This window comes from Oryx dammah, unplaced genomic scaffold (assembly GCF_014754425.2).
Source record: "Oryx dammah isolate SB20612 unplaced genomic scaffold, SCBI_Odam_1.1 HiC_scaffold_12, whole genome shotgun sequence".
Lineage (NCBI taxonomy): Eukaryota > Metazoa > Chordata > Mammalia > Artiodactyla > Bovidae > Oryx > Oryx dammah.
In genome coordinates, this window is record NW_024070196.1 from 45,733,857 (window position 1) to 45,759,831 (window position 25,975).

Consider the following 25,975-nt stretch of genomic DNA (forward strand, 5'->3'; position numbering starts at 1 on the left):
AGGGTGGGTGAGAATGGTGACTGTGGGTGCTGAGGGCCTCTGAGGAGACTAAAGCCCATGGGCTGGGGGTGGTCAGCAAGGTGGGCCTGCTGCTCACGGGCTCATGCTGGGAGAAGGTACCTCCTCCAAACACAGGGTCCCTTGGGGAGGTCCTGCCGCACCCATGGCCAGCAGGGTCCTCCAGACGAAGGGAGACTGGGTCGTGGGAGTGGAAGGCCTGGTGGCGCTGATGTCCCTCAGCTGGCAGTCAGGCGTGCACAGTATACGCAAGGAGGCTTCTCTCGCCCTTCTGTAGAATGGCAGTGAGTCCTATGTATATCAAAGGGCTCGCTCATAATGTGTATTTTCTAAAACCTTTGATTAAATGTTAAATTCTTCTCCTGAGAACTTTCCCATATATCAAAGCATGAGTCTTTGGGTCATATGGGACTTTGCTCACTCCTGAGAGATCTTATCCTTGAGCAAAGATATGATTGTGGCAACTCTGCTCTGCCTTGGTTAGCCTGGCCTTTCTCTGGACTGTCCGTACAGAGGCGAAGCCTCTGGACCTGTGCCCTTGGGTCTTCTCTCGAACCTGTCTGTCTTCCAGACTTCCCCCTAAGGCCTTTCCCTCTCCCTCTCAACTCCCCAGGGTTTTTTCTAGAATTTAAACATGACAAGACCAATGAAATAGCCGTTCACTGCTCTAAGTCATAGTTGATCAAATTTTGCATAATTTCAAATTTTTGAAATTGAGTCTGAGGAACAGATATTTTGACTTTGTTAGGCATTAAGAAAAGAAACATGGTCAGTATATAATTTTTTAACAATGAAAACTTCATTTGCAAGGACTTGTTTTGATTATGCTGAATCTAGTCTAAGAGTTTCAGTTGATTGTTAAATCTGTTGGCAGTGTAAACTGCTCTATCAATACATGGATTTGAAAATATGTAATATGTTAATTAAAAATGTGTTACAAGTTACCAAGTTTCCAGCCAGAATTTATTGAATACGTAGTTCATTGGGTTTCAAATATATTTATGTTAGTTCCTAGTCTTTTCTAATTGAAAAAAACATGAAATTAAATCATTATCTATAGGAGCTTACTTTACTGGACTTAAGTTACTGGATTTCTGGATTTCACTTTGCAAACAAGACGCTTTTCATCCTGATTAGTTTACCGGCCCACTTTGTAAAATCATTATTTCTCTGATTTTACCCCTTTTACCTGGATGCTTAATTCTTCCATGTCAGTTCTCCAGAAAAACCCATATTTTTAATTTTAAGAATCTTTTAGCAGAAAATGTTGTATTTTACAGAAGAATTAAGATCACTGTGTCATTAAGCTGTAGTAATTTAGCACTAATCTGTTTTGGCTGCAGGTGTTAGAGATGCATACAAAAACAGGTGAGTGGTGTGAGGGAGGTTTGAGAGCCATTGATTCTAACTTAAGTTCCAGTTTCATTTGTTAAATAGTTGACTTATTTTGCAGTTAACGTCTGTGAAATGACTTTTTTTTTTTGGCTGTGCCATGCCGCATGTGGGATCTTAGTTCCCCAACCCAGTACTGAACCTGTGTGCACTGCAGTGGAAGCCTGAGGTCTTACCCACTGGATCACCAGGGACATCCTGAAATGACTTCTGAAACAAATAGAGAAGCAAATGATGTTTGTTAATCCAAGCTCTTTCTTTAGAGAATGACATTTAGATCTTAAGTATCACATAGAATATTGCAAAAGATAGGAATTTTGCGCGTGACCAGTATTGGTTAAAACTAAAATAATGCTGTAATAGGTGGCCAGGAGATCTCCTTTTTGTGAAAGTAGTTTGTGGTTGTCTGAGAGAGCCCATGTGGTGTAATTCATAGGCGTAAATGGGCCTGGCGCCACCGTTAGGATGGCACTTCCCTCCTGGTACCAAGTTGGTGGCTCAGCAGTTTCCTTTTCTTTTTGGGCCACACTGGTGCTTCTGTTGCACAGATAATGTTAGTGTGTGTACTGTAGAACTTTCCAAGAGGCAAAGGAGTATCTTTTCTACTTTGTGACAGATGCATTTTACTGACTTTACTTCAGAAATGGTGCTTTAAAAATGGCTAACCGAAATGTAAATCTGTGCACTAAAACCACAAAATCATTTGTGCTTAAGCCTGTGTGATAAAAGTAGCAAAAAATTTAAAAAGGTTCTGTTGTAATTTTTTGTGTGGTTTTTACCTGATTAATAAAATTAAATTATAAGTATGTGAAGTTCTGTAGAAATCATGTATAGATGGAAATAACACTCAGGACCAATGAAATAGCCGTTCACTGCTCTATGAAAGCAGAATTCTGTGTCAGACTGTCATCTGATATGCCGCTTTTCAAAATGTGCTGTGGGGCTTGGACCCAGTGTCCCTGGGATCCCTGAGACCCTTCCAAGGAGTTCGTGTGGCTGAAACAATTTTCGTTAGAATATGAAGATGTTCACCTCTTTCCTCTCCCTCTGTCATGAATGGCCATGGGGGTGGGGCAGTTTTCAGAGGCCACATCCCAACAGACTGAACACAGAAACAGGCATCAGAATCAAGGTGCCTTCCATTAAGCTAGAAGCTAGGTTTGCAGAGAAATGCAAATCACTGCTCTTACTGTCACTGATTTTGAGGGAAAATACTGCTTTTTTCCATAAAAGTATGTTATTTATGTTAGCATGTATTTTTTGTTTCCTGCTGCTGCAGTAACAAATTGCCACAAGTACAGTAGTTTTAACAGATCATGCATTTATCGTCTCACAGTTCCAGAGGTCAGAAGTCTGGAATGAGCTGTTTGGGGCGCACGTCAGGGTGCTTGCAGGGTTGTATCCTCCTATAGACTCGAGGGAATATCTGCGTTCTTGCTGTTCCAGCTTCTGGAGCCTCCTCCATTCTTGGCTCATGGCCCCTTCTTCCATCTAAAGTACATCTCTGCTTGTTTCTAAATTTGATCTCATTGCTTCCGTTTTATAAGGACTCTTGTGGTTACTTTGGATATTCAGATAATCCAGGATAATTGCACCTCTCGACCCTTAACTAACCACACCTGCCAAGTGCCTTTTGCCCGGTAAGGTCACGTGCAGAGGATTAAGATGTGGACGTCCACCACAGCATGTCATGGGTTTGTGATGAGTGTAGTAAGAGAATTCATACATGTTAAAGGTGTATTTCCACTGTGGTACTTAGATCGGAAGGAGCTGCAGCCTACATGAGCCAAAGCAGACATCTCACCTCTCCACAGAGAGGTGTGTCCCCGTTGCTCAGAAATCAGGATGACGAGAGAGGACCCACTCCTACGAGAGGCTTCGCCCCACCCCCGTCTTCATCTGCTTGTCTTCTCACCTCTCACCTCGAGAGGGGTCCTTTTTAAGTTTTGAGACATCGCAGCGTTACTTCCTATAAATGTTAACATCTGCCCATTATTCTGTTTGTTTTGGCTTTTTTCATCATTGTTAACACGTATATACAGTACTCTGCAACTCGTAGGTATTTTTTTCCCCCGTGATTTTAACTGGGTAATATATGTAATATATCCTGAGTATCTTTTTATGTTTTTGTTATAGTTCCATAATGTAACTTAAAAAGCCTCCTTTTGCTGGGCTTTAGGATTTTCCTAATCTTTTTTTTTTTTAATATGACCATTTTTTAAGTCTTTATTGAATTTGTTACAATATCGTTTCTGTTTTATGTTTCGGTTTTTTGGCCATGAGGCATGTGGGGTCTTAGCTCCCTGACCAGGGATTGAAACACTTCCTACATTGGAAGGGGGAGTCTTAACCACTGGACTGCCAGGGGAATCTCCCGGAGGTTTTAAGTATAGAAAATGTGCTTAGTTTCCTGGGGCTACACATGTTTCATGGCTTGAAACAGCGCAGATTCATCCTCTTTGTTTCTGAAGGCAAGACATCCACCCTGGTTCCACTGGGATGAACCATGGTGTCGGCAGGATCGCACGCGCTCCTGGGAGGCTCCCTGGAGAACCGGCCTCTCCAGCTCCCGAGCTGCGTCCCTGTCCTCTTCCCACCCCCCACCTTCTTCCAGGCCAGCAGCAGAGCATCTTGCTTCACTGGGTCATGTGGCCTTCTTCTGTAGCCACAGCTTCCTCTGTTCCCCCTTTCAAGTACACTTGAGATGGTGTTGGGGGTCCACCTGGAGGATCCAGGATCATCCGTCTCCCCATCTCAGGATCCTTTGTTTAGGTCACATCTGTAGTTTCTTTTGCCATATAAGGTAACCAACAGAGGTCACAGGGGGTTAGGGCCTGGACATTTTGGGGGGACAGTATTCATGCTGCCACCGTTGTTAAGAATCCTTCTGGACAAATCTTTCTAATGAGTACATTGCATTTTGAAGCAAGTGTTGAATAGATAATCTGAGGCAAAAAATAATGACTAAGAAGGCTTGGTCTTACCAGCTGTCCACACCTCCCCACATGAGAGTGTTATTGCTGGCTTGGCCTACAGAGGGAGTTCCCTTTTTGACTGTGCAGAGAACTGGTGCTCATAGCATATGCTTCTATAATAGTTGCCACTGTTTGTGGCAATACTGGGTCGTGATTGTAAAACTTCTTATAGCCAACTAGGTTTTCCTGGGGATTGATACTGCCTTATTTCCCTTTATTTTGAAAGTTTTTAATTTTATATGTTTCACTTTTTAAAATATTTTATCCTATATATATATATATATATATAGGAGCATAGATGATTAACAATGTTGTGCTTGTTTTAGGTGGACAGCAAAGGGACTCAGCCATATACATACATATATCCATTTCCCTTTATTTTTTTGAGTGGTGAAAGGTTATTATTTCTTTATGTGGTACTTATTCACTTATTTCCCTCTTTTATCCTTCCCTTTTTAGGTGATGAAAAGCAAATCTGAATTTGCCACAGTGGTGATGACTTTTTCTCTCTCTCCTAGGTCGAGGAGATCAGAAACGGTATAGCGAAAATAGCTCAGTATGTCGAAGAAGTGAAGAAAAACCACAGCATCATTCTTTCTGCACCAAACCCAGAAGGAAGTAAGTTGTTGGTTTTAAAAAGAAGTGTGCCTGTCTGTCTGATCTGCCTGTCTTGCTGTCCATAACACAAGCCTTAGCCCAGGAACATGTGAGCTTAAGCTGGAAGCCTGTAAAAAGTGCTGGAGGCTGGCAGCCCACCCTCTCTATTCTCGTGTCTGGTCTGGGTAAGCCAAGGCCTCGGTGTGTGTTTTTTTTTTTTTATAGCTTCCATGGGATCTGCTGTTCAGCTTGGGTGAGGACAACTGATGCATGACAGCCATGAGAATACACAGACGTGACTTTGTAGAACTTTGGGACCACGTCAGTGATTGATGGGGTCTCCAGTTCAGTTCAGTTCAGTCACTTAGTCATGTCTGATTGTTTGCGACCCCACGAATCGCAGCACGCCAGGCCTCTCTGTCCACCACCAACTCCCAGAGTTTACCCAGACTCATGTCTATCGAGTCGGTGATGCCATCCAGCCATCTCATCCTCTGTCATCCCCTTCTCCTCCTGCCCCCAATCCCTCCCAGCATCAGGATCTTTTCCAGTGAGTCAGCTCTTCGCATGAGGTGGCCAGAGTATTGGAGTTTCAGCTTCAGCATCAGTCCTTCCAGTGAACACCCAGGACTGATCTCCTTCAGAATGGACTGGTTGGATCTTCTTGCAGTCCAAGGGACTCTCAAGAGTCTTCTCCAACACCATGGTTCAAAAGCATCAATTCTTTGGCGCTCAGCTTTCTTCACAGTCCCAACTTTCACATCCATACATGACCCTTGGAAAACCATAGCCTTGACTAGATGGACCTTTGTTGGCAAAGTAGTGTCTCTGCTTTTGAATATGCTATCTAGGTTGGTCGTAACTTTCCTTCCAAGGACTAAGCATCTTTTAATTTCATGGCTGCAATCACCATCTTCAGTGATTTTGGAGCCCAAAAAAGTAAAATCTGACACTGTTTCCACTGTTTCCCCATCTATTTCCCATTAAGTGATGGGACCAGGTGCCATGATGTTCGTTTTCTGAATGTTGAGCTGTAAGCCAACTTTTTCACTCTCCTCTTTGACTTTCATCAAGAGGCTTTTTAGTTCTTCTTCACTTTCTGCCATAAGGGTGGTGTCATCTGCATATCTGAGGTTATTGATATTTCTCCCAGCAGTCTTGATTCCAGCTTGTGTTTCTTCCAGTCCAGCGTTTCTCATGATGTACTCTACATAGAAGTTAAATAAGCAGGGTGACAATATACAGCCTTGATGTACTCCTTTTCCTATTTGGAACCAGTCTGTTGTTCCATGTCCAGTTCTAACTGTTGCTTCCTGACCTGCATATAGGTTTCTCAAGAGTCAGGTCAGGTGGTCTGGTATTCCCGTCTCTTTCAGACTTTTTCCAGTTTATAGAGACCCACACAGTCAAAGGATTTGGCATAGTCAATAAAGCAGAAATAGATGCTTTTCTGGAATTCTCTTGCTCTTTTGATGATCCAGTGGATGTTGGCAATTTGATGTTTGGTTCCTCTGCCTTTTGTAAAACCAGCTTGAACACCTGGAAGTTCACGGTTCACGTGTTGCTGAAGCCTGGCTTGGAGAACTTTGAGCATCACTTTCCTAGCATGTGAGATGAGTAGAGCCGTGCTATGTTCACACTAAACAGTAGTGATAGAATTTTGTGTTTAGATGAAAGTTAACGAGAGGTTGATCTGGAAAACAATAGCAGGATGGAGCAGTTTTAAAGATGAAGAACAGAGCAAGAGGTGGTTTTACGTCTTCAGCAAAGGCTTTTGTGTAGAGTGTACTGTTCTCAGTGTCTGTGGAGGGCGGCAGAACAGGTGATTTAAAATGAACTGAACATCACAGTGTTGGCAGCTTTAAGGAAGTATTTTCTTGAGCTGCAGTGATACATTTTGAAAACTTTAAAGGTAAATGGATCTGGATAAGACAGAAGACTGCTAATTGGAATCCATATGTCGTTTGGGGGAATAATTGATACCTTTACCATATTGAGTCTTTTAATGCTTGGAAATGGTTCATCCTTCTGCTTACATCTTCTCTGCTTGCTCCCAGTGATGTATGCAGGGCTCTGTGTAGACGTCTCACACACCTTTCGTGGCAGTCGATGCTTTTGATCTTATTGTGAATAGTATCTGCTGTAAATTTTGTTTTCTACTTGTTTCCATATATAGAAATACAGTAGGTTTTATATGTTGAGCTTTTATCTCACTCTCTGGCCCAATTATTTTTAATAATTTCTCACTGGATCCCTTTGGATTGTCTCTATAGCCAGTCATGTTATCTGTGAATAATGACAGTTGTCCCTCCATTTTCAGGCTTTTTATTTTCAGTTGGCTTTTTTTTAGTGACCTTCTATACAGCATTGAATGGAAATGGTGATGGGAACATGTTATTCTCAGTCTCAGAGGAAAGTTGAAAGCAATTTTGTTGGAAGGTTATTTGATGTGGCCTCACTTCTAAAAAATAACTTGATTTTAAATTGAAAAAGAACTCTTTTACTCATTTTGAAGATTATGTGTATCTTGTAAAATAATGCTTTGCATGTTTGCAGATGCCCTGTCTCATGATTCAGAAAAATGTCTCCCAGAAGCTTGACTCTCACTAGCTGTTGTATTAAATGGGAGTTCTGCGGCCAGATGCATTTGGGGTCATCTTCACAGCACATCCCCACTTGGATGATTTCAGTGTACTTAGAGCAATAAGGGCCCTGAGAAGTCCTGTGATGAAGAAACCTGTTTAACTTTGCTTAGTGAAGTGTTTCACAAACGCATTTGCCCACAGGACTTTTTATGTAACACCTGTTAACACCTTGCTTAATTCTTGGTGAAGGGTGGGGATTTTATCCATCAGCGACAGGGCTTGTGGTTCCTTTAATCAGGAGTCATAGTCCCTCTCCTCAGACCGTGTTTTAGGTGTGGACCTCCTAAAAGGTTGCACCTGTTGCTAACACTTTATCTTTCCTTCTTTTCCATCGCCCTGTCTTTCTCCTGGGTTGCCCTCTGTCTGAGCAGTTGAGTCCTAATTGCATGCCATCTCTCATTCCCCCTCCTGCTCCCCTCTTCTGCTGGAGTGATGCCCTTAGTATGCATTTCAGGCTCTTGAGAACTATGTGGCCATCACTGCTTACCCGCCTCAGTGTAGAAGCCTCTGCTCAGGTGAGCTGTGGGTTTGAACCCCAGTTGCACCATGAATTCCCTGTTGGCCTTGGACAGATCACCGATCATCATGTAGAGATGCTGACTGCTGCTGTCCTCATTGTTTCTTCGTCATCTCCTCGTTTCCATCCCATCCCTCCTTCTGTTTCAGAGTGAGAGGCATGTGTCTCCCTTTTAAGGGTAAACTGTGGTGTGTGACCTTGAACCCTCCTCTGGGTGTTTTTTCCTGCTCGTCAGCCAGAAGGCTGTCCATTTCCCCCTCTTAGAACCACGCCTTCCCCGCAGCCCTGCCTGACCCTCTAGTGGCTGTTTCTTTCTTGAGAGAGTGGTCTCTCCCCGCTCACCCCCCATCCTGCTGTGGGCCCTGCCATGGCCCTTGTGCTCCCTCCTTGGCCTCTGACCCTGTTGGCTGGCTCCCCTCCCCGACCCCAGCCTCTTCCATCTTTTAAAGTTCACCTGCTTTGTTTTACCAAAGCCAGTATATGCTTATTGTGCTCATTTTGAAAGAAAGCAAGAGAAAAAAAAAAAACACTCATAATTTTGTCCATTGGTGTATATATATGTATATTAATGTTTTGGTATATATTTTTCTAGCAAAAACACGTATTAAAGACAAATAATGTTTAAAAAGTGTAGAATTTGGATCACATAGTGCTTGTTGTCTTGCCTTTTTCTTTTTTTTTTTTTTGGCCCTACCACTTGCAGGATTCCAGCTCCTTGGCCGGGATTTGAACCTGCGCCCCCTACCTTGGGAGTGCGCAGTATTAATCACTGGACCACCAGACAAGTCCCTACAGGACCCTTTTCTTAGTGGCTGCCTAGCAGTAGCATTTTCACTTTTGGTGTTTATGTGGGAACAGAGTGTTTTGGGACCAAACACCTTGGGTGAGATGGCGGCCCTTTACTGTGGACAGGTGCCTCCCTCGCAGTGTGTGAGGGTCAGTGCAGGGATCTCGCGTTGCTATGCTGTCACAATGGTCTATAACCTTAGACCTGCTGCTGTATTGAGCAGCAGGGACGGCTGAGCGCTGGACAGGTGGAGACTCGTTTATGCTTTGAGATTGCCTTGTGTGGCGGGCGCTCTCCTCGGGTGTGTCTGGGAGCTGAGGGTGTTGCAGATTGAGAGGATGGGCAGTTAGTGCGGTCTCGAGCACCCAGACCTGTAAGCCGGCTCTCCTGTCCCTGCTGCTGTTCCGAAATGGGGCCACAGGTTCACCAAGCGTCCATTAGGGTTTCATGGTTACACCCCACTTGGCCCAGGCATCCTGACCCAGCTGTGTGTCCCTGAGTACTTGGTAGCTTGTCTCCTGGACCAGCAGTCCTGAAAACATTGTGCTGTGTCAAGGAACTCATCCCATGAAACGTTCTTTTCATTAGTCTGACTCTTGAGACCCATATAGTCCATAGAATTCTCTAAGCAAGAATACTGGAGGGGGTAGCCTTTCCCTTCTCCAGGGGATCTTCCCAACCCAGGGATCAAACCCAGGTCTCCTGCATTGCAGATGGATTCTTTATCAGCTGAGCCACAAGGGAAGCCCATTTTTAGTTTGAAACTTTTCAAATCTGTGGGCAAGTTGCAGTTTTGGTGCAGTAAAAACTCATATTTCCTTCACCTAGCTTCACCAGTTATTACCATTTCACCACATTTGCTTTATCTGTGTGTGTGTATTTGTGTACATGTGATTGCATATACATACACACATTGCACATGTGTATACACATACATGTTATTTTTGCTGACTAATTTTAGAGTGAGTTGCACACCTTGTGGCCGTCTACCCCTAATTACTCCAGCATTTATCTCCTGAGAAGAATATTTTCTTATAAACAGACAGTATAACTATCTAATGCAGAGTATTTAATGTGGATAAAATGCTATCGAATCCACAGTCCACATTCTCAAGCCAAGAATTGTCGAGCTGATATCCTTTAGCTTTCTAGGGTCCGTTCTAGACACCGAGGCAGTTAAAGCCCCGGACCCAGATGCCTTTAGGATTGTCCTGTCTCGGTGGCACATTGAGCCTTTTCCCACATGAAGGGCCCCTCTCTCTTCTCTAGTGATGCTCTGATGCACTTGCCAGATATCAGCCAATGGAGCTTGACCAGTTTCTCTGATAGTGTGTGCATGATGGATATTTGCCCATCATTTTCTTTTTATCTTTCTGTATCCTCATGCTTTAGATGCTTCTCTCATCTTTTATATATAAAATATAGTTGGGTTTTGTCTTCTTGGCCCCTTTGATCATTTTTTTTTTTTTGTCTGTCATTAACTCTTGTAGTCTATTTGTTTACTGGAATTATTGATACATTGGGGCTAACATTCACGATCTTGTTTGCTTTATATTTTCCTTGCTTGTTCTGTTACTTTTTCTCTCTCTCCATGCTGTCTTTTGGATTGGTTTTTAAGAATTTTACGCTGCCTCGTTAGCTCTTTCCTATATTCTGTTTGCTGTGGTTTTATTCATTGTCCTGTAGATTGTGGTATGCATCCTTGACTTGTTGAAATCTAATATAGATTTATGTTTTTACTACTTCCAAGTAATAGGAGGACCTTAGGAGGAACCTTTAACTCTGTCCCTTCTTATTGCCATCATCATCATCATATATATGTATTGTACTAGATAAAAATAATATATATTTCTATTTTATACAATTAATACAGATTTGGAGCTCCCCACATATTTACCTGTGCCAGTGCTCCTCGTTATTCTGTATCTTTAAACTTTCATCAGAGATTGCTTTTTCTTTCTAAAAACTACTGTTCTTTCTTTTACTAGGGTTATGCCATTGTCTGAAATTGTCCTTACTTGATTTTGTTCTTCAAGGATATTTTCAGTGAGCATAGGAGTCTAGTTCGTAAATTGTTTTCTTTCACCACTTTGAAAAATTGAAAATAAATTTTCAATGTCTTTTTTTTTTGTCAGCTATCTAATTATAGCTTATAAAAGATTTGATTTCTAGCCTTTGGATTTATCAGTGCTGAGTTCATGTTTCCAGATATGGTTTTCTTTTTATTTATACTGTTTTTATATGGCTTCTTGGATCTGTGGGTTGATATTTTCTGGCAGTTTTGAAAAAATATTGGCTATTTTCATAAGTCATCTTTCCTCCCTTTTCTGTCAGTTCTTATTTTGAGACTTGAACTATATGAGTATTAGACCTTTTCACTGTATCTTTTATGCCACTTGCCCTCTGTTCTCATCATTTTGTCTTGTGTTTTATTTTGAATCTATTTGATTTGTCTCCTGACCTCTCTTTAGTGATTATCTTTCAGGTTAGGGAATCTCTCTTAACCCATGGAGAGTTATTTTTGGTTAAAATATTTTTTAGTCCTAGAATTTCGCTGGCTCCTTTTTCTCCTGTCCTGTTTTCCTGACAAAATCCTCAATCTTGTTTTTACCTCTTTGAACATGCTTATTTGAAGGTCTGTGTCTAATAACTCTGTTAAGACAGCTCTGTTGTTTTCCTGGGGTTTATTTTCTCTGTCTTGCTGGTTGTTTTTGGTTGAGCACTGGGCTTTGAATGTGAAGGCTCAGGGCCACAGTGTGAGTCCTAGGATAGTGTTTTCTTTTTTAAGAGATGATTTTTGAACATTTCTGATGGACAGCTGGGGGCGCCAACATTCTGGACCTGGCTCCCCTTTCTCCCGGGGCCTGGCCTTGTGTCAGCTCAGCGTTTTCTCAGCTGCTCAAAGCCTTGGCTGCCTCAGTGTCAAGTCGCTCCATTCGTTGGGCTCACATCTATGGGTTTCCTTCTCTTGAATCTTCTTCTTTTTCTGCTTTTGTAGGTTTATGATGCCTTTAAGCAGGTTTTTAAAAAATGTTTTGTCCAACTCTTCTGATTGTTCTCAGCAGGAGAACTGATCAGAATGACCTAGTCCACTGGATAAGGATGTTTCCCATCTTTGCCTTCTTTTCTGTGTATTGAAATCCTGCCTTTATCAAGTATAACCTCGTGGCCTGCTTCTGTAGCTTGAAGGGCTAAGTACAGTAATGCCTCTTTTATTTCTCTAATTCATGCTTGAGCCCCTGCGTGCCTGTGTTGGCAAGAAGGTCCAGTGATTCTGTCCTGAATGACCCCCCAACCCAGGGGCTTTCTTTTCTAGAGAGGTGAGCCATGCTTTGGAATGCTTGCTTCCCAACTCTGTGTCCTCAGCAGGGCAGACCGTGCACAGACCCTCCTACTCATGCACTCTTCCTTTTGGACACCTTCCTCGACTTTCCTTCCCCACATGCAGTGGTGGGGCCTCTGGGGTTGTTCCGCCAATGCAGGAATCCACACTCCCCGCCTGGAGCCTGCTTTGATTAGGATAGCAGGAAAGAAAGCAAGCCCATGGCAGGCTCCCCCCTCCCCACAAGAATATGGTTAAATTTCTGCTTGCTTTTTTCAGGTCTAGGTGTTAACAATGAATTCAGGGCACTATTTCATCAATTGATTGGTATAAACCAGCTGTCCTCAAACTTAGGTGTGCACCATCATCACCTGGAGGCTTAAGTCACATTCCTGTGCCTATCCAGTGACAGTTCCTATGGGTAGGTCAGGGGTGGGGCCCAGGAACTTGCATTTCTAATAAACACTCACCTGATACTGAAGCTGCTGGTCCAGAACTCACCCTCTGAGAACCACTGGTGTGATCAATAGTTTCTCTAAAGAAAAACCCAACAAACTTGAATATTTACCGAGAATCAGTTCAGTTCAGTTCAGTTGCTCAGTCATGTCCGACTCTTTGCGACCTCATGAATCGCAGCACGCCAGGCCTCCCTGTCCATCACCAATTCCTGGAGTTCACTCAGACTCACATCCGTTGAGTCGGTGATGCCATCCAGCCATCTCATCCTCTCTCGTCCCCTTTTCCTCCTGCCCCGAATCCCTCCCAGCATCAGAGTCTTTTCCAATGAGTCAACTCTTCACATGAGGTGGCCAAAGGACTGGAGTTTCAGCTTTAGCATCATTCCTTCCAAAGAAATCCCAGGGCTGATCTCCTTCAGAATGGACTGGTTGGGTCTCCTTGCAGTCCAAGGGACTCTCAAGAGTCTTCTCCAACACCACAGTTCAAAAGCATCACTTCTTCGGCGCTCAGCTTTCTTCATAGTCCAACTCTCACATCCATACGTGACCACAGGAAAAACCATAGCCTTGACTAGACAGACCTTTGTTGGCAAAGTAATGTCTCTGCTTTTGAATATGCTATCTAGGTTGGTCATAACTTTTCTTCCAAGGAGTAAGCGTCTTTTAATTTCATGGCTGCAGTCACCATCTGCAGTGATTTTGGAGCCCCCAAAAATAAAGTCTGACACTGTTTCCACTGTTTCTCCATCTATTTCCCATGGAGTGATGGGACCAGATGCCATGATATTTGTTTTCTGAATGTTGAGCTTTAAGCTAGTTTTTTCACTCTCCTCTTTCACTTTTATCAAGAGGCTTTTTAGTTCCTCTTCAGTTTCTATTGTTCCATTTACATTTGTTGAACGTTATTGATGTTGGATATTGTAACTCACATGTCTTTTTTATTTCTAATTTATAGAAATAAAGGAAGAGCTTGAAGATCTGAACAAAGAAATCAAGAAAACTGCTAATAAAATTCGGACTAAATTGAAGTGTGAGTTAAAGCATTCATTACGTATAATCATTGATGGTGGGAATGTGGATATTATTATTTTCTTCTTTATAACTTTTTATTCTTTTACATTTTCAAAAGTTAAGATTGTGACCACTGTAAAATAGATCGTTTGTATGTACTTGGAATAGTGACCCTTGCTTAAGTTCCTCATTATTCTAGAATTATTAAGCTACCAGCTGTAAGGATCACACATGAGGAGCTAGAGTTAAGGGCTATTAATGCTTAAATTTTGGAGTGAGGCACTCATTCATGTTCCACAGGAGTGAGCACTTGCTTATAAACTGTTTATCTCTTATATTGTTATGACATTTGGGGCTAAATTGTAGATACTTGAGAAGGTAAGTAGCCTTCAACATGAATTGCCAGGTTCTTGAATGGTCTTGTAGCTGGTGAGGTCCTACGAGCCTTTCCTACAGTTCAGCTCATCTGATAGTGCCCACGGCCTCCCTGCGGGACTTAAACAGAGGTGGTGGTTCTTGATGTGGTAGAAAGACACAGTGTGTTTAATTTTTACAAAATAACATACAAATCAAGAACATATCTAAAGATCAAAGGGAACCTTTATTATGGAAAATTTCAGACAAACATGGGGGTAGGGGTTACCACCACAAGCCTAGGGTCCACACTCATCAGCTCTGCAGGTGTCAGTGGCCCCCACCCCACCCAGCTGGTTTCACAATCAATGGCAGATATCTAGGACTTCATCAGTATATAGTTTTCAGTGTGTATTTCTAAAATAAGGATCCCCTCCCCCAAACACAACTGCAATGCTCTTACGTATATCTAAGTCACCTTAGTTGTTATTATTTATTATAAACTATCTAGTCAGAATTCACACTTCCCCAGTGTTCTTTTAATTTTTCTTCAACAGTTTATTTAAATTGGCTTTCTTGTTTGGACCAGACTTGGTTTGACTTACCTGGTGGCTCAGACGGTAAAGCATCTGTCTGTGATGCGGGAGACCCGGGTTTGATCCCTGGGTCGGGAAGATCCCCTGGAGAAGGAAATGGCTGTCCACTCCAGTACTCTTGCCTGGAAAATCCCAAGGATGGAGGAGCCTGGTAGGCTACAGTCCATGGGGTCACAAAGAGCTGGACACGACTGAGCGACCCCACTTCCTGTTTGGACCGTACACTGTGATTGGCTGTTATGTCACTTAAGGCTTTTTTGAGGTCAGGTTCTTCCACCTTTCCCCACCACCAGTGTGTTTCCCTCTTGGCTGGAGAAACCAGGACATTAGTTCATCAGACGTTGCCCTGTTGCAGAGTTTCATCCCTCTTGGTTGGAGAGACCAGGACATTAGTTCATCAGACATCGCCCTGTTGCAGAGTTTCATCCCTCTTGGTTGGAGAAACCAGGACATTAGTTCATCAGACGTCGCCCTGTTGCAGAGTTTCACTGATTTCACCCCTTTAACGTCACTCGACAGGTTCCACTGTGCTCTGTATTTCCTGTGGATGGAAGGTTCCACTGTGCTCTGTATTTCCTGTGGATGGACAGTTAAGTTCTCCAAAGTGAATCAAATTCAAGTTATTCGCTTTGAAATGTGAAGCTGTAACATCTGGTTTTATTTTGTGACATTATGAACAACTGATGCTTACCAAAACTCACACATTTATTAGGAGTTGAAAAGATAAAATACATTTGAGTTTAGGCTTGAAAACCTTTTATTTTTTTTAAGATTAAAACGTAACTTCTTCCTCTTTGCTTCTAGCTATTGAACAGAGTTTTGATCAGGATGAGGGTGGAAACCGAACTTCTGTGGAGCTTCGGATACGAAGAACCCAGGTTTGATGATCAGCCTTTTCCTAGTGTGAAGCAGTGTTGAAGACTAAGAAGTCTTTTTACTTCCTTCTTTAAAATTCAGAATAATTACATCCTTACTGTCACATTAATGCTCACAGCATTTCTGCCTAAAGACAGTATTTATAGATTCCCTTCCTAGATGATGAAGAAAAAAAGTCTCTTCAGCCCATCAGCAGAAATCTCTTCTGAAGAGCAGAGAATTATCTGAGTCATTTTAGTGTTCATGATGAACTCCTCATCTTTTAGAGGCGGATGGTACAGCAAAGTGGAATTTAGTCCACTTAACTCTACTTGACAAATGAAGATTATGGATTCAGACTCTGGGGACACCTTGCTTGAGTGCCAGCCTGATCCCAGTCAGCCTGACACCACTTGCTAATTGACTTCTCGTAATGATGGTTTTCATCCCTTCTGTAGAATGGGGGGCAGTAATAGTACAGGAGGGTTACTGTGAAAATCAAATAAGACAACGGATGTAAAGTTCTTAGCATAGATTCTGTTATACAGTATGCAGTAAGCTGCTATTATCCTTATTTCCCATTTGAAGGAGTAAGCACGTTAGTTTGAATTTATAGAATGTAATGTTTTTGTACGTAAGTGAAAAGCCTTCTCTTTTAGTAGAAGAAATGACCATTATATATTGGTCTATTTTTTTTCTATGTTAACAGCATTCGGTGCTATCTCGAAAGTTTGTGGAGGTCATGACAAAATTTAACGAAGCACAGACTCTATTTCGGGAGCGAAGCAAAGGCCGTATACAGCGTCAGCTAGAAATAAGTGAGTCAGTGAGCATGCTATTTTTGTTAAAAACGTGTTTTTTTCCCTTAAGGTCTGACATGAAAATATGTACCATCAAAAAGGTAATTTCATCCCTGTTTTTATCAGTATTGTAAAGCGTAAAGCCCTTTTTCATAGCTTCCAATTCATTGAATCAACCAACCTATTACTTACTTACATTCTTCAGCAGATTCTGAGTGAGTGGGCTTTAAATTACTTTCTGATGACCGTTACCTGTAAAATGTTGATCAGATCTGGAAAGCTTCCAGCCGTCACTTCCTTATGTAATTTTTGTGTCTGTACCCCTTCCTGCCCCATCTCAGGGGACAGTCTCCATGGTTCTCATGATTCTGCATGTCTGGTGAGCAGACACTTCCTGCCCTTGTGCTCCAGACTTTCTTCCTAGGATGTTTGTCTATGCAGCCTTGGAGGATGGAACTCAGGTTTTCCTCTGGGCAGAAGGCTGTTTGCTTGCTGAACAAAGGTCAGGCAGGCTTGCTTCCTCCCCGCTGTGAAAGATCAGGGTCCCTCAGCTGCGACACAGGCCCCGGGTGGGTGCACTGTCCACCGAGACTGCTCTTCATCTCCCGTGGGCTTGGAGAGAAGGGAGCAGCTGTGAACTTGAACTGCTTTCAGTGACATTTTGACTTTGTTGACATGTAATTGACATACCATGTGAACAGGTACTCAAAGTGTACAGTCCAGTGGTCTTTAGTATGTAAATTAGCACAATCAGTTTCAGACCATTTTAATCCCTCCAAAAGGAAACTCAGCACCCGTTGTCAGGCACTTCCTGCTTCTCTGCCCGGAGCCCTAGGCACCCACCAGTTTATTCTTCTGTCTATGAATTTGCACATTTGGGCTTCCGAATGAATGGAGTCATACAATATATGTCTCTTGTGACTGGCCCTTTCACTTGGCACAGGGTTTTCAAGGTTCAGCCATACTGCAGTATTTCATCTCTTTTTATGGTTGCATCACGTTCCATTGTGTGGGTGGACCACGTTAGCATTATGTTTATACATCCATCAGGCGAAGAACATTTGAGTGGTTTCTACTTTTTGATAATTAGGAATAATACTGCTGTGAATGTTCACAGTAAATTATATCTTAATTATTATGATGTTTATTCATTTAATTTTGTCTTTTGTGGCACAGAGTGTGGAAATAGGAATTATCAATTGGGTTTTTCCAAAATCCTGTGAACTTGTTCATAGGAAACATTAATACATTTAACTCAAGAAAAAATATTAATAACCAAAATACAGAAAGTATTAGCGCCTCTGATTCTAGTTATACAATCTTTATTATTTCCAGTTAACATATGCTAAGTCTAGCTTATCCTCCTTTCCTATAAGCCAGTTAAACTTTTAGGAAAATTGATATGCCAAAAATTTGTATCTATCAATTTCCTTTTTATAGTTGTTTGTCATCCAAACTAGACTTGGATTTTTAATAGTCATTCCAGTTACAAGGTCTTTCATGAGTGTTTTCCAGTTCTTCCTACTTCTTAAGGGTTTATGTTAATTTCTGTTATCATTAACACTTGCCAAAAAAATATATTGGAAAAGTTAGAAAAACACTGGTTAAAATGTTAGCAACTCAGATTTTCCCTACTAACTTATGGATGCAAAGGTAATTTAAATATATTGCTGCATACTGAGTGGAGTTTTCCCTTGTTGATATTTTAGCTGGAAAAACTACCACCGATGATGAGCTGGAAGAGATGCTGGAAAGCGGGAATCCCTCCATCTTCACGTCAGACGTGAGTGCCAGGCGGCTGTGTGGCCCGAGTGTTTGTATTTATACAGTTTTTTTTTTTCTTTAACCTCTAGAAAGATCTTAAGTTCATCAGTATTTCTCCTCTGTTTTTGTTTTTCAAAGATTATATCAGATTCACAAATCACTAGACAGGCTCTGAATGAAATTGAGTCCCGTCATAAAGACATCATGAAGCTGGAGACGAGCATCCGCGAGCTACACGAGTTGTTCATGGACATGGCCATGTTCGTCGAGACTCAGGTAATCACATGCATCTTTGCTTCTCTGAAACAGAGCTATGGTTTGTAAAATCTGATACTTGACTCCAATCTATTGGGAAAGCCATTATTCTGGATCCAGTCTTGTAATTGAAAAACTGATTATACCGTTACTGCCATGTAAGGCTCAAGTGCTTGAAGCACCTTAAATCTTCAACAGTAGGGGACTGATTTAAGATACGATGTGTCCATAGGATAAGCAGCCATAAGTAGACAACCATAGGTAGACAACATAAACTTTGTTCGTGGAAGATTTTGAATGAAATATGCAAATGTATGTGTTGGAATTTAAGTTGACATAAGAGGGCGATATTAAACCTTATTGTATGTGTGTATATATATATGGGGCTTCCCTATTGGCTCAGATGGTAAACAGTCTGCCTGCAAGGCAGGAGACTCAGATTTGCTCCCTGGGTCAGGAAGATCTCCTGGAGAAGGGAATGGCTATCCACTCCAGTATTCTTGCCTGGAGAATTCCATGAACAGAAGAGCCTGATGGGCTGCAGTCCATGGGGTTGCAGAGTCAGACACGACTGAGCAACTTAACGCTTCACGTCAGTTCATATGTATATATACACCTCTGTGTATAAATGTAAATATATATGCAGCATACACCCTTATACTCCTACATATAGTGTGTGTGGCATAAAGTCAGCTACATGAAACAGTACTCACAAAAGGAAAGAAATGTGCCAAGCAGTATAGCAGCAGTGGGGCTATGGGGATTTCAGTTTTCTTCTCTAAAGTATATTTTCAAGCTTTCTACAAGGAGCAGATATTAGAGTAATAATTTGGAGAAATATATAAAAGAATAAGCACCGGAGGGGATAGACTGTGACATAAATAGAAGCTTATACTTACTACAGTGTTCAGTACCACAAGCAGAAGGGGGCAGGTATGAGGAGACCCTTATCAGGGACTGCGGAAGTTAATGCAGTTTTTTAAGAAGATAAAATTTACTCAAGAGAGAGGGGATACACACACACACATATATAAAATTATGACTGATGATCGCATTATTGTACGGCAGAAACCAAAGCAACATTGTTAAGCAGTTTTCCTCCAATTAAAAACAGAAAAAAAAGAACACACACACATACACAAAAAAAGCATATAAAATTCAGTGTAAAATAAAACTGGTGGTTCCAGTTAGGTGTGTGGGGGTGCTTGCCCCTCCTCTTGTGATGGTGAATGATGTCCTCTGAGACTTCTCAAGTGTGTGAGGCTCACACTTGGTCACTCATGGGTCGATGGGCCATTGAGTCCAGCTGACTGCCCTGTGAAGGCAAAGCCTTTGTACCAGAGCATCTTGGGATTCACATCACAGTCATGTCCTCCCTCCCACGGAGGCTGGATTCAGGATCTGTTGTGGCAGGAATGGTCCTCTGATGGGCCTGTTTGCTGGTTTAGGAGCACTGGGAAGTCCATCTGGGTACCAGATTCATCCTCCATATTGCCAGCAACCTTTTGAAGATTTAGCTTGAGGAACTTTGCCATAAAAATGTGTGCGGAGCTGAGGTGCTATGAATTTGCAGATGGGGTGGGGATGGGGCATGTTCACTCCTTTCTGATTTGGGGGTGCCCGTTGCCACTCACGGTGCTGAAAGGGAGTCTGGCTGCTGCCAGCTTTTGTTTTCAGGAAGGAAACCAGTGAGACAGTTAGATCAATCTGAGTACTTTTGTCATTGCTGCTACTATTGCTGCTAAGTCGCTTCAGTTGAGTCCGACTCTGTGCGACCCCATAGACGGCAGCCCACCAGGCTCCCCCGTCCCTGGGATTCTCCAGGCAAGAATACTGGAGTGGGGTGCCATCGCCTTCTCCAACTTTTGTCATTACTAAAGATTTTAGAGTACCTTGGACTTTTAGTTAGGATTGTTCTATGCCAGATGTGTTAATCTCTACTAGAAAAATTGATACATCAATGTATTCTTAGCTTGGTTGCATTGTTTCCTTTCAGAAGTCTGTTAGTATTGCATAGTATCCACTAATTCAAACTAGGTATAGTCAAAACTGACTAGTATGTTGAAATGTGTGAATGAGTAAGTTAACTCTGCGTCACTTTCCAATGCTTTACTATTCACTGCTGCAGATTATGTCTGCTGGTGGACAGAAAACCAGGTAATATGCTTTTCTCCCCTGACGCTTCACTGGGTTCACCTCACTTTACATTTTTTTGCTCATTAATCTAGTCAATTTAATGGGAGACCTAAACTATTCCTAGTTTACTGGTATTTTAAAGAAATGACAAATATTGTCTACCCATTAGAAAAGAGGTCATTCTTTAGACGTCATATGTTTGTGCATAATAGTAAATGTTAGCTTACCCTAAAGCCAGCTGCCTCTCATTCACTGTGCCCATTTTAAAAGAGTGTTCCTATATTAAAGCATATCTCAAAGCTTACTTGATATGCCTTTAATTGTCAGCATTGTTGCCTATCCCTTTTAGTTCTTTTTATAATGTAAATTGGATTTTGATTACTTTTCATATTCGCACATTTATAATGGTCTCATCTTTTTGTAAATGTGAAAAATATTTCAGTGTCCATTCCATGCACATTACATTCCTGTGGAAACTTTACTGCTGCTCTGTGACTGTCTTAAGAGGCACAATTAAGTCATTTGAAAGTATCCTCTAAGTTTGAAACTTTTCATTTTAAGGGTGAAATGATCAACAACATAGAAAAAAATGTTATGAATGCCGCAGACTATGTAGAACATGCTAAAGAAGAAACGAAGAAAGCTATTAAATATCAAAGCAAAGCAAGAAGGGTGAGTTTGGTCTTTCAGAGTTAAAGTATGTTTTCCTCTGGATTTGGTTTCACATGGTCATACACTGATGCAAGCCTACTTTAAATGTATTCCAGGAAATAAAAACTTCTTACATTAATCTTGCATTTGAAAACTGAAGTAATTCTTCTTGTTGAAACGTTTGAAATGTATCAGATAAGTTATGATGATGGTGAACCCTGTCAGTTCTAAGTAATGATAACCCTTACTTAGGGTCAAAGTTGGCCCCACCTCCCTTTCCTCGGTTGAATGGGTTTCAATTCCAGAGTTCTCTGTTTCTTGGGTCATTATTTGGAGGGACATAAAACTCACTGGACTGGAAATTCTCCTAAAAATCTTTGGTTACACAATTTATGCAGTGAACACTTTATTCCTTAGGTTATTTGCTAATCCTTTGGATTGGAGGAAAGAGAATTGCTTGAGACCATGGACCTCAGATGTTATGTAGCACTCACTAATGAAGCTTTGTAGAGGAGTTTTAATATCTTCATGGTGAAAGCCTTCTAAGGAAACAGCAAAACTACAGAATTCAGTTGTGATTCAGGGACTGGAAAACTATCTCCTTGTGTGACCCAGCCCACTACTTCTTGGTTTCTTTCTCCCCAGTGTAGACGAGAGCGCCACAAGGCGCCAAACCCCCGCCTTCAGTGCCTGTCTCCCCGCTCCTGCTGTCAGAGGCCTTTCTCGGTGCCTGTCAGGGGAGATTTCCATGCCATGTCATAAAGGCCTGGTAAAGAGGGAGTTTCAGAATGTTCAGGAAAAATGAAGAGTCAGATTCACCTGTGACAATGGTCCATAGATCTTCTCAAGTATGAGGCACATCCGGGCTTTCATGTCAGCCTGCAAAGCATCTCACCCTGCTTTCTCTTGGGAATATCTGTGTATTAATTATCTTTGAGATGTAAGACATGGTTTCTTACATTATTCTGTTACCAGATTTTGAAATATTGAGCCTTAAAGTGAGGTGGTGAGGTCCAGGTGTGAAGTGCTCTGGTTCAGGCACAAAATGGACTCACACTTTAAAGCAGTCACTAAAAAAGGACAGGTCCCATTCTTTCTCCATGACCTGAACAGCAGGTCAGACCAGTGAACATTTCCATGAGACATTCCCATCTCATCCTCATCTGGCAGAGAAGGCCTTGCTCTAGCAGGTGGCTGGGTCAGTACATTACCTGGAGTGGCCACTGGTCGGAACCTGAGGCTCATTTCGAAATTCATCACAACTTCTCCAACTCAAGGCCTGACATCTGAAACCACCCACAGCTTGTTCATCTCTCTCTCTCTCACTCTGCTATTGGATGTGTGGTCCTTGAGATGCTGGCTGTCCTCTCTCGTGGTGTCCTGGTTCCATTCCCAGGGCAAACGGGTTAGCCCCTGAGAGATGGGATGACGCTAGTAGAATGATCTGTTTTATTCAGTGTGGCAGTTAAGTGAAGGACTTACCTGCCAATAACAAACAAATAAGAAAAGTGTAGGGGCTTAAGGTCACTGATTTCCTCCTTTACTGACCTGGCCACACAGCTCTCTATGCATGAAAAAAAAATCAGCTGTATGTCTCAGTTCATCAGAAATTTATCAAAAGAATGTAGTCTTATGCTTTCTCATTAATAAAACCTAATATTTCAAGTTCTATAATAGTATATCTCCAAATAGTCTGACCTCATTAAATTAAAAATCTCTCTTTTGGACAATGTTGAAAATTGTCAAACAGTTAATGGATGGCCTATAATTTAGATTTTAAAACACATTCCTATGGATTATTTGATTTTTAAATGAACGATATCTTCTAATACGGCAATGTGGAATTAACCATGATATAATCAGCTTGCTTTTCTTTGACAGAAAAAGTGGATAATTGTGGCTGTGTCACTGGTTCTGTTGGCTGTGATTGCTCTAATTATTGGTTTATCAGTTGGCAAGTGATGATGTGGATAACGGCAGCATGCATGTCTCTGCCAGCACGGCAGTAAGTAACTAATCAACTAATCTGCTTACTCACTCGCCCAATTAGCTAATAGTGGTGCTCGCACAATTCGGAAGTACTGGAAAGTAATAAAAGCCTGCCAGTGGAGTGTCTGCCTGACTTCTGCATTCAGGCCTCTAGTCATGGTGTGTTGAGAATAAGCACTGGCTGGGTTGCCGTCCATTTCTAAACCAGGGTTGTCTTCCTGCTGTTTTCGGAAACCTCTGGATTTGTTTAGATGTGATAGTAGGGGTGGCAGCAGCTCCTGACTCTTCAGGCTTTTGTTTTTGATCCAGGAAGACGCTTCCTCCTTATTGAAGCCTTTCATTAGTGGAATAACTTTAGTAATGAGGATTAATTCTCAATGAAGAAACTAACGTTTAATAATTTGTCTCATAAGTTTTAATTCTTAGAATAAGTGCAACAACCGAACGTGCTTTGTGAGCTGTATTTATTTGCTCTCCATTTTACTATGGAATTAGAGTGAATGGGACGAAAGCTGTGAAGAACAGTCAATGGAACCAAGAGACTTCGTCTCACTTGTTTCCACTGGCATCATTGAGTTTCTTTTAAATGTATCCACATTAAAATGAAAACTGGTACTGAGTAGCATGCCTGTTAATTCTCAATTTAAAGGTTTTGGAATACAAAAGATACTCAAAAGATATTCTCAATTTAAAGGGTTTGGAATACAAAAGATACTCAAAAGATATTATTTATTTATAGCACCTTTATTTTTATTGACTGTATGAGTGTCACCTTTCACCTAACTTTGGTAGATTTTGTGCTTTTTCGTCTCTTTTTATGCATTTGGAATCATCCTTTTTTCAACTCTTAAGCTAGCATGCTGTCTGGTGTCTCAAAGTTGGGCATACTAGTTGTTTATTTTAAAATGTTTGTTTGGCATAATCATTGGAATTAAAATTGTATCTAGATTGTGACAAGTAGTCCTTGATGAATTAATTATTTTATTGTGAAAGCAACTGCTGGCTTGATAAACACTTAGCGCTTTATTAAAGAAGAGGTGTTTCTTAGTGTAAGTATCTGTGCACTGAGCACGCAGTTAGCAGGTGAGGATCCTGACGTTCACGGAAGCATGGGCTTCCACTCAGAAGCTCCAGGATGTTGAGTTTGTTAGCAAGCCATTTTTTTCAGGAGGAGAAAGGAGCTCTGAGCGCTCTTTTCATCAGGCAGGACGTTTATGTATCTCTCCATGCTTTCCTGTTACCTCTGCTGAACTAAAGATATATGTGATTTTCCTTCACTAATAATAATGTATTTAAAAACTATTTTTAGAATTCTTTATGAACTGTGTATAAACTCTGCATTTTCTTAGCTTTTCCTAGTGGCCATAATGTGGTTAGTTGGATGTGTTTCCACTAAAGATAAACATAATTTAAGATCAAATGCTGTGATGATGCCGTTGAACGAGGGCAGGCTCCTCCCAGTGTGGTTCTGGAGGAGCTGCAGACTTGCTCTGTGCCCTGGGCCTGGGGGGCTGCTGTACCTTCATGCCTTTAAGCATGTGTGAACTCAAAACACATCAGAGTGCATACCAGCAATTTTTTTTTAATACAAATGCAGTGGTTGGTGTCTTTAATTATACTTTTGAAAATCTGATTTATTCTTTCAGCAGGTATTTCAGCACAGCCTTCTCTGGGCCTGTAGGCACCATGTGGAGGGAATCTTGGTCCCTGTAACCTTGCAGCAAGGGGCAGATGCCTGGCTTTCTATCCGAGGACATGCTGAGAGAGCACATGGCTGTGATTTAGGTGTAGTAGGTGGCAGCTTGACTAGGGGTGTGCATGGGCCACCAAGGAGAAGTCCAGGTATTTGACTGGAGCTGTGAGCAGGATGTTGGATGAGAATGGTCATTCCATCTGTGGTATTGAGGGTGCAGGAACCCAGTCGTGGGATTCAGGAGGCATTTCCAAAAGTCAGACGTGCGAGCACACACCCATACATGGTACCCAGAGACCTGGCAGATGCCTGGATGGCAGCGAGATGCAGAGCCGCCTGGTGGCTGAGGTTAACAGGGGCATATGGAGCAGGTTCCGGAGCTGAAGGGTGGTGCCAATGGGAAGGAAGGTGTGATAGACCAGAGGGAAAAGGTGTGTCTAGAAAGATGTTGAGAGAGGCTTGCAGGGAGACACACAAGGAGATGCCAGGATGGTTGGGACCAAGGCCTAGTTTTTCAGGAAATGTGCATAAGATTAATAGATGACATGAAATTTGAGGGTGTGATGTCCTGTAGGCAGTGGTCCCTAGGTTCTGAGTAATTGACAGGAAAGTTTCCTGAGGGGCTGGCCGTGCTTGTCTTCATAAATCATGTAGTAATTGATGGCGTTCTTGGCAGCTAATACTGAAGTAGCACTGACCAGTTTCAGAAGGTGTGATTTCTCAGGTGCAAGTGTGCCATGTGTTTGGTAACCGTAATTTAAAATGATGCATCTCTGCTGTTTACCAAGAGAACTCGAAGTCAGACAGTATGATATGCCTCTCATCTTTGTGAATTCCTCACCTTCTCCCAAAGATGGTATTCCTAGAGAGACTAGATTTCTCAAGCCAGAGGTTGTTTAGCTTTTCAAGCATCCTGTGCAAGGATGCTTGTTAACTGGAAGCAAAAAGTTAAATGTTGTATTGCCTTCCTCTGAGTCGAGGATCGGAGAAGGCAATGGCACCCCACTCCAGAATTCTTGCCTGGAAAATCCCATGGACTGAGGAGCCTGGTGGGCTGCAGTCCATGGGGTCGCTAAGAGTTGGACACAACTGAGCAACTTCACTTTCACTTTTCACTTTCATGCACTGGAGAAGGAAATGGCAACCCACTCCAGTGTTCT

At 42.0% G+C, this 25,975-nt stretch overlaps 1 protein-coding gene across 4 annotated transcripts in view; it reads left to right on the forward strand.

Annotated features, from left to right (window-relative positions):
- Window positions 1-25,975, forward strand: part of STX2 (syntaxin 2) — a 65,859-nt gene that overhangs the window by 11,884 nt on the left and 28,000 nt on the right. For 2 of the 4 annotated variants that reach the window (XM_040251593.1, XM_040251591.1), the window contains exons 3-9: window positions 4,904-5,003; window positions 13,667-13,741; window positions 15,477-15,550; window positions 16,237-16,345; window positions 18,037-18,110; window positions 18,230-18,367; window positions 21,044-21,154. In XM_040251593.1, coding sequence (XP_040107527.1) covers window positions 4,904-5,003; window positions 13,667-13,741; window positions 15,477-15,550; window positions 16,237-16,345; window positions 18,037-18,110; window positions 18,230-18,367; window positions 21,044-21,154 — 681 coding nt within the window. The other 2 variants (XM_040251592.1, XM_040251594.1) reach the window with 2 other exon arrangements.